A 12,284-nucleotide genomic window follows, 5' to 3' on the forward strand; every position below is an offset into this window, starting at 1 on the left:
ACACATTAATGTAGACTTGTGAAATTTCAGAATTATTATTATTTTAATTTCCTAAGAAAAGAAAGAAGAACACATTTGACCAGATGGACTAATAGATCAACATTCCATCCAAAAGCAGAAAGAATACACATTTTTCTCAAGTTCACATGAAATATTCTCCATTTTAGGTCATATGTTGGCCACAAAGGAAGTCTTAGTAGTTTGAAGAAGACTAAAATCTTATCCAACATCTTATCTGATAAAGATATGAAAGAAGAAATCAACTGCAAGAAGAAAATTGGAAAAATTACAAATATGTGGTGGTAAAACAATATGCTAGTGAATAACCAATAGGTCAATGAAGAAATTTTTTAAAAATCAAAGTTTATTTTGAGACAAATAAAAATCTAAATGCAACCCAGAAAAATGTGATGCAGCAAAAGCAGTTCCAAGTGGGAAGTACATAGCAACATAGGCTTACCTCAAGAAATAAAAAATATCTCAAACAATCTAACTTTATACCTAAAGTAGGTAGGAAAAGAAGAACAAAGTTAGTAGAAGGAAGAAAATAACAAAAATGAAATGGAAGTAAATTAAAGGGAGACTGAAAGCCTAATAGAAAAGATCAATGAAACTAAAAGCCAATTCTTTCAAAAGATTAAAAATATGATAACTTTTAGCTAGACTCACAAGAAAATGAGAGAGAGGTTACATAAATAAAATCAGAAATGGAAAGGGAGAGGTTACAATGGATACCAAAAAATACAAAAGTTCATAAGAGATTATTATGAATGACTTAGTAGAAATGTATAAATTCTTAGAGACACATATACCAAAACTGAATCATAAATAGAAAATATGAATAAACTGACTACTAGTAAGGAGATAGGGTCAGTAATCCAAAACCTCCCAAGAATCATAAAGCCAAGATCAAAGGGCTTCACTGGTGAATTCTCAAACACTGACAAAAGGTTTAACACTTACTCTTCTAAACTCTTCCTGAACACTGAAGAGCAGGGATCATTTTCAAACTTACTTGATGAGGCCTGAGTGCAAATTATTCAGGTGCTTGTTAAGTATCTATCCATTGCACATTTTATTCATCTTCCATGCATATATTTCATGTGTATTTTATATCACAATGAAATGATGAGTATGAGATATTTATTGTTAAAGTGGGCAGAAAACTACCTTTCAAAAGAACTAAAATATACTAAAGTATATTTAGTTTAAAATATACTAAAGTATATTGAAAATTTATTTTCGAGAGAACTAAAATATAGGGAAGAATACTAAAATATACTAAAGTATATTCTCTTAGTATATACTAGTATATTAGTATGCACTATTATGCTTTCTTAGTATATATTAAGAAAGAGAATATAATTTAAATGAAATTCCTTCAGAAGGGAACTGTAACATGCAAAGAAATACTAATAACCAAAAAGAACAATAGATTAAAAAAAAGAGTACTTTCTGAATAAAATCTTCAGGGCATTTTCTAATGTAAAGTACAGAGGTGACAGAAATGCAATGTTTACAAAAATGTTATATAAGTTAAGCCCTGTTATTTTGGAGGTGGCCTAGATACGGTTAAAATTTACATATGTATAGTAAAAATGCAAGAATAATCATTAGAGGAAAATTAAAAGTACACATCCACTAAGCTATAGAAATAAATGGTGGAAGAAAGAAAAACAAAGCACACAGATTAAAAAATATGAACAGAAATTCAATTAAAAAACATGAAAAATTCTCTGCCTCTCTCTCTCTCTCTCTCTCTCTCTCTCTCTCTATCATAAATAAAAATTTAAAAAAACATGAAAAATTTGAGGGAAATAAAATTATAAAAAATATGTAGTCTAGAGGAGTGTAAAAAGTCATAACAGCTTAGTGTAATGAATTACCTAGAGAAGATTGTTACAGAAAGATGCTATTGAGTAAAAAGAAAAAAAAATCCAAATAAATTATGGACTTTAGTTAATGAAAAATATGTAAAAATATTAATCACAATGATGTTTAAGAGGATAACCTGATTAATCAAAGACAGATTGGATAGTAACTCAAAACCCAGTGTAGATCTTGAACTTAATAGTACAGGAAAATGAAATGAGAAGAGAGAAATAACAGGGAAATATCAATTAAGGGTAGCTACTATGTGCATAGATACATAGATAATGTCAGACCAAATAGACTTTAAAACAGAAAGCAATGTTGAAGAGATTCAGCATTTGAAAATAAAAGTTAAATTTTTAGGAAGATATAACAGTCATAATAGGGGCACCTGGGTGGTTCAGTTAGTTAGGTGTCTGCCTTCTGCTCAGGTCATGATCCCGGGGGCCTGGAATCCAGCTCCTGCTCATCAGGGAGCCTGCTTCTCTCTCTCCCTGCCCCTACTCATGCTCTCTCTCACTATCTCCCTCTCTCTCAGATAAGTAAAATCTTAAAAAAATAATCGTCATAATATATCTCTTCACCATATAAAACAGCTTCAAAAAACAGAAAGCGTAAATTGGATAATGTATAGTGAGAATTAGGCAAATCTAACTGTATGGTTAAAGGTATCAATATTATCTCTCAAGTACCAAGTTCAGGCAAATAAAATTCATAAAAATACAGAAGATATGAGGCATTCACCTAAAAATTATCATGTAATCAAGTTGTATAGAATTTTGATTCTAACTATTCAAGAGTTAACATTTTCTCAAGTGAACATAGAACATTCCAAAAGCTCACCATGCATTAGTATATGAAAACAGACACAACAAAATACAGTGATTAGCTATCTTACCACACACAACTAAAAAAGGGCAATAGCAAAAAGCTAAATATAAAATAATAAGCCAAGGATTATTATTAATCCAATTCTGTGAGATCAAATTAAAATAAATGAAGTTCCTCCAGATGCAAGAATGGAAATTAGGAGATGAAGAGGTATACAACATACACGTAGTAACTTATTGAGCCACTGCAGTCACTTTGATGAATTCAGGAGATCCTTGAAGTGACATAGTATTGACATTACCAATGTTTATCATACAGAAATATGGGTATTACTACTAATGGTTACACCATGAAGAAAATCTACCTCTTTAATCCACACTACACTTACCCCTTACTTAAACTCTTCAAATGCTTTAAATTCAGAGTGAGTCAGTTATTACATACCCCATATCTCCATATCTTGGATGTTTAATAAAATGGTGCTGCATTTCAAAAAAAGTCCTCCTGTATCACATCTATATTTATAAGACTACATGCGAAACACAAAAACGAATCCTTGGAAGAGTTATAAATGTTTGTTACTAACCCCTTCAAGGCCACAATCACACTGTTCTGGTGGTTCGAGAATTCCATTGCCACAAGCTGCTGCACTTCTTCCTTGGTAAACCACTTCTGAAACTTTTTGATTCTGAAGACACTGAATTTCAGGCTGTGAAACCATATGTTTAAAATCATCCATGCTGCAACTGCTAAAATACTTTACACCATGGGAACGTCTAAAAATAAATTATATTCCTCAGATACATGGAATACAGTCAGTATCAAAGTAACACTATGAATTACTGAAAAGTACCAAAAATTCTGTAGTGCTGCATTTACAGAGGAGCCAAGAAGGAAGAGAGAGGATGTTTATCTTTTATATAAGTTCTAAATAAAAGCAATATGTTTATTTCTATTATAATCCAATATAATAGACATCTAGGAAGTAGAGGAAGTTAAGATGACATGAGTTAAAATATATTAAAACATAATGTTTGCCACAAAAACTCTCTTTAAATATATCCTATTATTATTTCCATTATGATTATCAACATCACAATTTTAATAATTATTATAAGCACTAGTTATAAGAAAATGACACATGCTAGAAAATTTATGTGGAAAACTGAAGAAATAATGATGGTTGATAGTGTTACAGAAAAATCAGAATCATTTGTACTTTGATAACAAAATTAATCAATTAAAATATCTCAACATTGATTATATAAAATGTATAAGCCCTAGATTCATTTTATTTTGTTATCTTTGGAAATATTTCTGTGCTTCTATGTGTACTGTTTAATGATTTTTATTTAATTTTGTAAGAATCTAAAACTTAGAGAAATTACACAAAAATAGACCAAAAAAATTTTCCCCAAACAATGAGGAAACACAATCCTAGTAACTCTAAATATTATGCTGTATAATTCCTACAGACATTAATTCTTAAAAAGACCCTTCAAAATCAGGAAATAATTACACATTATCTAATCCTCAGATGTCATCCAAATTTCCCATCATTACAATATTGGTATTTTATAGCAAAAAGATCCAGTTGAGAGCCAATATTGCACTTTTTTCAATTTTTTTCTCCAAGTTATTATTTAAATTCCAGTTAGTTAACATGCACTGTAATATTGCTTTCTGGTGTGGAATTTAGTGATTGATTCATCACTTACATGAAACACTCAGCGCTCATCACAAGTGTTCTCCTTAAATCTTTCACTCATTTAACCCATCACCCCCACCCAAACTCCCCTCCAGCAAACCTCGGTTTATTTTCTATAGTTAAGAGTCTCTTTTATGGTTTGCCTCCCCTAAGTTGATTGTTTTATTTCTTAAATTCCACATGTAAGGGAAATCATATGGTATTTGTCTTTCTCTGACTTATTTTGTGTACCATATGCTCTCTAAATCCATCCACATCATTGCAAGTGGCAAGATTTCATTCTTTTTTTATGACTGAGAAATATTCCATTGTGTGTGTGTGTGTGTGTGTGTGTGTATACCACATGTGTATATATGTACACATACTACATCTTCTTTATCCATTCATCAGTCAATGGAACCTTAGGCTCTATAATCTGGCTACTGATGATTATGCTGCTATAAACCTCGAAGTACACATATTCCACAAAATCAGTATTTTTGTTATCCTTTGGGTAAATACCCTGTATGCAACTGCTGGATTGTAGGGTAGTTCTGTTTTTAACTTTTGAGGAACCTCCATATTGTTTTCCAGAGTGGCTGCAGCAGTTTGCATTCCCACCAACAGTGTAAGACAGTCCCTCTTTCTCTGCATCCTTGCCAAGCACCTGTGTTTTTTCCTGTGTTAAGTTTGACCATTCTGATATATGTGAGGCAGTATACCTCATTCTGGTTTTGACTTTTATTTCTCTGATGATCAGTGATCTTCTTTTCATGTGTCCATTAACTATCTGGATGTCTTTGAAAAATGTCTATCTACTTCTTCTGCTCATTTCTTAACTGGATTACTTGGTTTTTGATTATTGAATTGAAGCTCTTTTTTTTTTTTAGATTTATTTATTTATTTATTCAGAGAGAGCGAAAGAGAGGCAGAGACACAGGCAGAAAGAACGAAAGAGAGGCAGAGAGAGAAACAGGCTCCATGCAGGGAGCCCGACGTGGGACTTGATCCTGGGTCTTCAGGCTCACACCCTGGGCTGCAGGCGGCGCTAAACCGCTGCGCCACCGGGGCTGCCTTGAATTGAAGCTCTTTAAGGATTTTGGATACTAACCCTTTTTAAGATATGACATTAGCAAACCTCTCCCACTCTGAAGGTTGCCTTTTAGTTTTTTGTTTCCTTCAATTTGCAGAGGCTTTTTATCTTGATGAAGTCTCAATAATTCATTTTTGCTTTTGTTTCTGTTGCTTTTTCAGACATATCTAGTAGAAGTTGCTACCTGTGCTCTCTTATAGGATTTTGATGATTTCAGGCCTCACATTTCAATCTTCCATCTATTTTGAATTTATTTTTGTGTATGGTGTCCAAAGTGGTCCAGTTTCATTCTTCTCCATGTTGCTGTCAGTTTTCCCACACTATTTGTTGAAGAGGCTGCTCTTTTTCTCCCTTGGATATTCTTTCCTGCTTTATCAAACATTAGTTGGCCATATAGTTGCAGGTTATTTCTGGGTTTTCTGTTCTGTTCCATTGATCTGCTTTTGTGCCAGTACCATACTGTTTTGATTACTACAGCTTTAAAATACAGTTTAAAGTCCAGGATTGTGATTCCTCCAGCTATGCTTTCCTTTTTCAAGATTGCTTTGGCTATTTGGGTCTTTTGTGGTTCCATACATATTTCAGGATTATGGTATTTCTGTGAAAAATTATGTTGGTGTTTTCATATGGATAACATTAAATGGGTGGATTGTTTTGGGAAATGTAAATATTTTAACAATATTTGTTATTCCAGTCCATGAGCATGGACTATTCTTAAGTTTCTTTGTGTCATCTTCAATTTCTTTCATCAGTGTTTTATAGTTTTCAGAGTACAAATCTCTTTCCTCTTTGGTCAGGTTTATTTCTAGGTATCTTATGGTTTCTGGTTCAATATTAAATAGGATGGATTCCTTGACTTTTTCTGCCGCTTCATTATTGGTGTATGGAAATGCAACAGATTTCTGAATACTGATTTTGTATCCTGTCATTTTAATTTGTTTATCAGTTCTGGCAATTTTTTTTGGTGGACTCTTGGGTTTTCTATATAGAGTATCATGCTGTTTGCAAATAGTGAATACTTCTTCCTTGATGATTTAGATGTCTTTTATTTCTTTTGGTTCTCTGATTGCTGAGGCTAGGACTTCCAGTACCATGTTAAATAATAGCATTGAGAGTGGACATCCTCACCTTGTTCCTGACCATAGAAGAAAAGCTCTCAGTTCTCTCCCATTGAGAAAGTTATTAGTGGTGGGTTTTTCATGTAGGGCCTTTATGGTGTTGATGTATGTCCCCTCTATCCCTATTTTGTTGAGGGTTTTTTTTTTTTTATCAAGAGTGGATTTGTACTTTGTCAAGTGCTTTTTCTGCATCTATTGAGAGGATCATATGGTTCTTCTCCTTTCTTTTATTAGTGTGGCGCATCACACTGATTGATTTGTGGGTCTTGAACCACTTCTGCAACCTAGGAATAAATCCCACTTGGTCATGGTGAATAATTCTTTTAATGTACTGTTGAATCTAATTAGCTATTATCTTGTTGAGAATTTTTGCAGCCATGTTCATGAAGGATATTGGTTTGTAGTTCTCTTTTATCGTGGAGTCTTTGTCTGGTTTGGGAATCAGGATAATGCTGGCTTCATATAATGAATGTGAATGTTTTCCTTTCATTTATATTTTTTTTGGAATAGTTTGAGAATAGGCCTTAACCCTTCCTTAAGTGTTTGGTAGAATTCATCTTTGAAGCCATCTAGCCCTAGACTTTTGTTTGTTGGGAGATTTTTTATTACTGATTTAATTTCTTTGCTTATTTTTCAGTCACTCAAGTTTTCTATTTCTTTATGTTTCAGTTTTGCTAGTTTATATGTTTCTAGGAATCCATCCATATCTTTCAGATTGTCTAATTTGTTGGCATATACTTTTTCATGATATTCTCTTATAATTGTGTATCTGTTATTTCTTCTCTCTCATTTGTGATTTTTTTTTTTAACTTGGGTCCTTTCTCTTTTCTTCTTGATAGGTCTCTCTAGTGGTTTATCAATTTTATTAATTTTTTTCAGGGAACTAACCTCCTCATTTCATTAGTTTGTTTTACTATTCTTTTTAGTTTCTTTTTTAAGATTTATTTATTCATGAGAGACACAGAGAGAAAAGCAGAGACACAGGCAGAAGGAGAAGCAGGCTCCCTCTGGAAAGCCTGATGCAGGACTTGATCCTGGGATGCCGGGATCACAACCTGAGTCAAAGGCAGACCCTCAACCACTGAGCCACCCAGGTGCCCCCTTTTTTAGTTTCTGTATCATTTTTTTTCTGCTCTAATATTTTCCCTTCTTCTGCTGGCTTTCTCATTTGTTGTTCTTTTTCTAGTTCCTGTATGTGTAAGACTAAGTTGCTTACTTGAGATTTTTCTTGCTTCTTCAGGTAGGCCTGTCTTGCTATACTTCCCTCTTATGACCAATTTTGCTGCATCCCAAAGGTTTTGGACCATATTTTCATTTTCATTTGTTTCTATGAATTTTCTTATTTCTTCTTTAATTTCCTGGTTAATCCATTCATTCTTTAGTAGCATGTTTAACCTCCATGTATTTGTTGTCTTACCAAATTTTTTCTTGTGGTTGGCTTTAAGTTTCATAGAGTTGTGGTCAGAAAATATGCATGGTATGATCTCAGTCTTTTTGTACCTGTTGAGGAGTGATTTGTGACCCATGATTTGTGACCCAATATGTTATCTATTCTGGAGACTGTCCCATGTGCACTCAAAAAGGACATGTATTCAGCTGCTTTAGGATAAAATGTTCTGAGTATATCTGTGAAGTCCATCTGGTTCAATGTATCATTCAAAGACATTGCTTCCTTGTTGATTTTCTGTTTAGATGATCTAAAATCCCCTAATATCAATGTATTATTATTAATGAGTTGCTTTATGTTTGTTATTGTTTGAATTATTTGAGTGCTCCCATGTTAGGGGCATATATATTTACCTTTGTTAGATCTTCTTGTTGGATAGACCCCTTTCTTATAATACATTGCCTGCCCTTATTCATCTCTTGTGACCGATTCCATTTAAGATCTATTTTTGTCTGATAGAAGTATGCTACTCTGGCTTTCTTTTGATGTCCATTGGCATGATAAATGGTTCGCCATTCCCTCAACATCTGCAGATGTCTTTAGGTCTAAAATTAGTCTCTTGTAATCTTGTAGGTAGCATATAGATGGGTCTTGTTTTGTTTTGTTTTGTTTTTATCCATTCTAACACTCTATATCTTGTGGTGGCAGTTTTAGTCCATTTACATTCAAAGTATTATTGATTGATAGATATGTATTTAGTGCCATTTTATTACTGTTTTTTCATTGTTTCTGGAGTTTTTCTCTGTTCTTTTCTAGTTTTTGTCACTTTTGGTCTTTCCTTCCACCCAAAGAGTCCTCTTTAATATTTCTTACAGGGCTAATTTAGTGGTCAAGAACTCCTTAGGTTTGTTTGTCTGGGAAATTCTTTCTCTCTCCTTCTATTCTGAATGATAGCCTTACTGAATAAAGTATTCTTGGTTGCAGATTTTTCCCACCCAGAATGTTGAATATATCATGCCAATTTCTTCTACCTTGTCATATTCCTGTGGAGAGATCTGCAACAACCAGCAGGGTCTTCTCCTTGTAAGTTAGAGACTTCTTTTGTCTTGCTGTTTTAGGATTTTTTTTTAAGATTTTTTTATTATTATTATTCATGAGAGACAAGAAAAAGGCAAAAACATAGGCAGAGGGAGAGGCAGGCTCCCTGCAGGGAGCCCGATGCAGGACTCTATCCCAGGACCTTGGGATCCCACCCTGAGCCAATGGCCGCCACTCAACCACTGAGCCACCCAGGTGCCCCAGGATTTTTTTTAATCATTGTGTTTTGCAAAATAACTATAGTATGTTTTAGTTTTGGTGTGTTTTTGTTGATTTTAATGGGACTTCTCTGTGCCTCCTGGATTTGGATTCCAGATTAGGGAAGTTTCCCTCCCCACATTAGGGAAATTTTCAGCTATTTCCTCAAATAAACCTTCTGCCCCCTTTTCTGTCTCCTCTTTTCTGGGATTTCTATGATATGAATGTTATTTACATTTGGTGGAGTCACTGATTTCCCTAAGTCGAATCTCATGATCCATAATTCTTTCTCTTTTGTTCAGTTTCATTCTTTTCCATTATTCTATCTTCCATATCACTTATTTTTATTCCTTTTCTTCTTTTATCCTTGTGGTCATTATGTACACTCTGGTTTGAATCTTGGTTATTGCATTTTTCATTTGATAGTTTTAATGCTTTTATCTCTGTGGTAAGAGCCTCCCTGAAGTCTTCCATTCTTTTGTCAAGCCCAGTGAGTGTCCTTATAATTGTTTCTTTAAATTCTCCATCAGGCATATTCCTTGAATGTTTCACTTAGATCTCTGGCCATGACCTTTTCTTGTTTTTTCTTTGAGATGGATTCCTCTGTCTTAACATTTTGCCTAAGTCTCTTTTCTTCTTCTGTTTATTAGAGAAGTCCGTTATGTTTCCTGCTCCTGAGTAATGGCCTTATGAACAAGAGGTCATATATTGTCTAGGGCCTGGTGTGTCAGGTTAACATCTCTGGTGTGTGCTACATGTACTCTGCTGCTGTGTTTTGGCTTTTCTATCTTTCCAGCAAGTCGTCTGTAGAGCCTGTCCCTGCTGGCAGTTGGACCTTGGCTAGCATGTGGTGAGTTTTAACTAAGTGTGCTCTGGTTTGCTTGTTAAATGAGATCAGATGCTACTTCCACTAGGACCAAAGCCTGCAGAACTCTGTTCAAAAGATGTGGTGCATGCAGGGATTTCTGTTGGTTTTCTGGGGAAGAGGCCCACTGGGCTGGGACTTAAGCACACTTGCCTGAGAAAAGCAGTACCAGTAGAGCACAGGGGTATGGGCTTGGTGTAAGCAGGTTAGGCAGCCAGTATCAGTGCTGGTTTATGCTGTGGGGCAGGGGAAGGAAATGGGGCCAGCCAGGTCCTTTGTCCCCATAGAGGGGTCTTCATGCTTGCTGCTATCAGGGAAGCACTCCCAGAAGAGCAAATAATCTCCCCTCATGAGTTCCAGGTGTTTTTAAGATTCTTTCACACTGTTTCTGTTGCTTCCCTGCCTGGAGCAGTGCAGTGCACTTTAGATTCTGTCCCAGTGAAGCCTGCTGACTCTGAAAACTCCAAACTTTAGGGATATGCTATGGCAGGGGCTTTGTGCTAGTCTTTTGGACAAGGTTCTGACAGTGTTGGGACAGATGCAGGTTTGACTGAGAAGGACAGGGATCTGGGATTTGGAGCAAGCAGGCTAAGGAGACAGTGTCCATCTAGGTTAGCTGCTCTCAGCAGGTGTCTACTGTGCCTACTGGCTAGGGGGAGGAAATGGTGCCTGCCAGTTCTCTTGCCACCAAATTGTCATCCTGTGACCACTACCTCTCACAGATATGCTCCAAGAAGAGTGAGCAGTCTCTCTCCCATACACCTTTAGTTGATCCTCAGATCACTCACTGTCTATCCCCCAGGGTGCTTGCCTGCCTTTTCCCTAGGAGTGGCAGCACCTTCAGGGCTCTATCACAGCTATGATGGCCATCCTCTAAAATTCCAGACTTTGAGCCCTGCTGGTTTCAAAACCTCTTGAAAATCTGCCCCTCTGGTTTTTTTCAGCCAATGGATTTGGGGAAATCCAAATCCAAATCCAAATCCAAATCCAATCCAAACAATTCTGTTTGTTTCCCTGTATATCCCCACTACCCATTATCTGCTACCAAGGCTCTCTCCCCTCTGCAGCACCTGGAATCCATTTCTGCCCCAATCCATGTCTCCATGCCTCCTACCATCCTTGATGTGGCCTCTTTTCTTCCTATAGTTGTGCAGTTTATTCTGTCAGTCGTCAGATTGATTTCTTGGATGTCAGAATAATTTGTTATCTAGTTGTGTTCTAGGTACCAGACAAGCCAAGGGCCTCCTTACAACAATGCCATTTTAGCTTCTCCTCAACCCTTGCATTTAATTCTCAGGTCTCCTTAGTTTACTTATATTGTTTTTTGTTGAATTACATGATTATGAGAAGTTCTGTGATTACAGACTTATTATTCGGTAGAATGTCCCTCAGTTAGGACTATAAAATATTTCCTCATAATTAAACTGAGGCTATGCATCTTGGCAACATCATCACAGGAATGTTGCTGAGTCTGTTTCACTGCATACTAACAAATGGCACAGGATTTCAATTTGTTACAGTACTGATGAAAGTCGTTTTGATTAGCTAAGGTGTATCTGCTAGTTTTCACTCTAAAATTACTTTTTTCTTATTAGTTAGTAATTATCTGAAGAGATATACTTTGGTTTTGTGTTAATATCCCATTTCTAATTATGTTTTCAATTTTAATTTATTCATATATTTATATGAATATGGAATCATGTTTTCTGGTCATGTTAATAAATAGGCTATAATCCATTACTATCATTATTACTTATAAAATTCAGATTCCCACAGATTTGACTATTGGGAGTTGGCTTTTGTGTCTCTTTGATGAATCTCCATAATTCTTTGAACACCTCCTAATTTTCTCATGCAATATGTTCCAAGCTTCTTTTTATTTTCTTTTATTTTTCTTTTATTTTCAATCATTCCTTTAAAGTGCCCCAGTTATTTTAGTGAGGAATAGTATTTTTAAAACATGATTTGGGTGATACATGTATTATTGTTACTAGATTTTTTTCAAGAGGAGAGATCAAGGCCATGCTCACATCTTAAGAAATCACAGCCCCTTTGCTCTTACCTACAATTTGCCATATCCCCACCAATTCTGGCTCCTGCAATGGCATGAGCTTACTCATACTTCAGTCTCAGGA

General features: G+C 35.2%; 1 protein-coding gene across 1 annotated transcript in view; it reads right to left on the minus strand.

Annotated features, from left to right (window-relative positions):
• The window catches only part of LOC112916316 (A disintegrin and metallopeptidase domain 3-like), a 99,890-nt gene that overhangs the window by 48,532 nt on the left and 39,074 nt on the right, over window positions 1-12,284 (minus strand). The window contains exon 12 of the mRNA XM_072763475.1: window positions 3,290-3,479. Coding sequence (XP_072619576.1) covers window positions 3,290-3,479 — 190 coding nt within the window. The remainder of the gene's footprint in view (window positions 1-3,289; window positions 3,480-12,284) is intronic.

Source organism: Vulpes vulpes, chromosome 7 (assembly GCF_048418805.1).
Source record: "Vulpes vulpes isolate BD-2025 chromosome 7, VulVul3, whole genome shotgun sequence".
NCBI classification, from domain to species: Eukaryota; Metazoa; Chordata; class Mammalia; order Carnivora; family Canidae; genus Vulpes; species Vulpes vulpes.